This window comes from Miscanthus floridulus, chromosome 1, assembly GCF_019320115.1.
Source record: "Miscanthus floridulus cultivar M001 chromosome 1, ASM1932011v1, whole genome shotgun sequence".
In the NCBI taxonomy this organism is placed as follows: domain Eukaryota; kingdom Viridiplantae; phylum Streptophyta; class Magnoliopsida; order Poales; family Poaceae; genus Miscanthus; species Miscanthus floridulus.
The window spans coordinates 53,190,752-53,192,559 of NC_089580.1; the positions used below are offsets into that span (position 1 = coordinate 53,190,752).

A 1,808-nucleotide genomic window follows, 5' to 3' on the forward strand; every position below is an offset into this window, starting at 1 on the left:
ACCATGTATGTCGCATGACAAGTACAATACTTAGGACGACTCGACGAACCATACATATAGAAATAGAAATGAACCATATAGGAGTGGATGGAGTAGTATATAGGCGGTACGGGACACAAACTGCAGGAGACGATACGATACGATACGATAGAGATGCATGCATGCGACGACGGGGACGATGCGATGGTGCGGACTGTGGCGGACGGAGCGCCTCGGCCTCCTTACATCGGAGGAGGGAAATGAGAAGGGCCAGCAGCATCAGGCCACCCAAATCCAGCGCCAAAATTGCCCAGATGAGGCGGCAGCATGTCTGCCGCCGCAGCGCTGGTGCTGGTGCCGCCGGCGCCGGCGGAGCCTCCGAAGCTCCCGCGCCCACCACCGAAGCCGCTGTAGACGAGCGCGCCGAGGTCCCCTCCGGCCCTGGCCACTTCCATCAGCCAGCTGGCCTGCGGGTGCGGGTGCGGCTGCGGGTGCGGGTTCGGATTTGGCGGCGCCTGATGATGAACAACGCCGTCCGTCTGCCCGGCGGGGCCGCCGCCGATGCTGTAGGGCACCAGCGTCTGCAGACTCACCTGAGGCGGCATCTGCAGCTGCAGGGTCGGCGGGGGGACGACGACGTTGTCCTGCTGCTGACCCTGCGGCTGCTTCCCAGCGCCAGCGGCGGCGGCCTGGACCTGGTGGTGGCGCTCGAGGGTTTCCTTGACGCCGACGAGGAGGTTCTCCACCATCCAGCCGAGCCCCGCGATGTCCTCGACCGAGAGGCCCGCGAGGCCCGGGCGGCGGCCCACGATGGCGTCGTGCAGGAGGAGCGTGACCTCGCGCTCGTGGTTCTCGCGCCGCGCCTTGTGGAGCTGCTCCTTTAGCTTGTCGATGCGCTGCTTCAGGAACCCCTCCATGTCCATCATCTTTTTGCATTGGTCCAGCTCAGGCATCGCCCTGAACCGGGCCAGCACCTCGGCCGCCTTCGCCACGTCGGGCCACACCTCCGGCTGGGTCTCCCCTTCGCCGTACACGACGACGCAGGCGTCCACGTCGCACAGCGTCGCCAGCTCGCTCGCCTTCTTCATCAGGCCCTTCCGCCGCTTCTTGAAGGTGGCGCGCCGGGTCGCGTCGTTGGCGATCCACTGCAGGGTCACCTTCTTGCGAGCCATGGCACCCTAGCTAGCTAGCCCTAGCCTAGCCTGCAAATCAAATCAAAGGGGAAATGGCTGCTGCTGTGACTGCATGCAAGGCTTTGGAAGGAAAGGGGGGGACGGAGATGGTCATTTTATAGCCGTCCCGTCCGTGTGGATCGAAGGAAAGGATACAGATTGGAACCATCAATCCACCATTGCCATGATATGGAAACAAATTATGCGTTAAGATTTGCAGGATCGTAGGAATTAGCGCGTCCATGCTGGTTCATTCAAATGCACCAACCAAGTAGCTAGCTAAGCGTATCTTCCCACCCTTAATTTTGTCCATCTAGAAATGGCCATCTCATCTGCTGCTAGCCGGATGATGATCACATCAATATCAATAGAATAGAAAACATTAATGACCTATGTTTTTACGCCAACTTGGGATTGATTTTGAAGATTTCGCCTGGGATCTGATCGGAATACCATCGTTATTAACACGGAAACGTACATGCATATGGTTTCAAAGTTAAGGCCGTTTTCATTTGTGTCGCTCTTATCTTAGAACACATTTTCATTCCTTGTTGCACTTCTCGATCGATCATTATGTTAATAATTCCTAGGCATGTGATAATTTTATCTCACGGTCAGAAATATGATATATACGATGGCCAAATCGATAACTGAAAA

General features: G+C 56.9%; 1 protein-coding gene across 1 annotated transcript; it reads right to left on the reverse strand.

Annotated features, from left to right (window-relative positions):
* Positions 1-221: 221 nt before the first annotated feature.
* LOC136456859 (agamous-like MADS-box protein AGL80) lies at positions 222-1,151 on the reverse strand. The gene has a single exon (XM_066456850.1). It carries the CDS (start codon positions 1,149-1,151, stop codon positions 222-224), a length of 930 nt encoding a protein of 309 aa, XP_066312947.1.
* Between the last annotated feature and the right edge of the window lie 657 nt (positions 1,152-1,808).

Excerpts from the sequence above, each read along its gene's own strand:
- LOC136456859 (XM_066456850.1), bottom strand. The coding sequence starts at position 1,151 with ATGGCTCGCAAGAAGGTGACCCTGCAGTGGATCGCCAACGACGCGACC.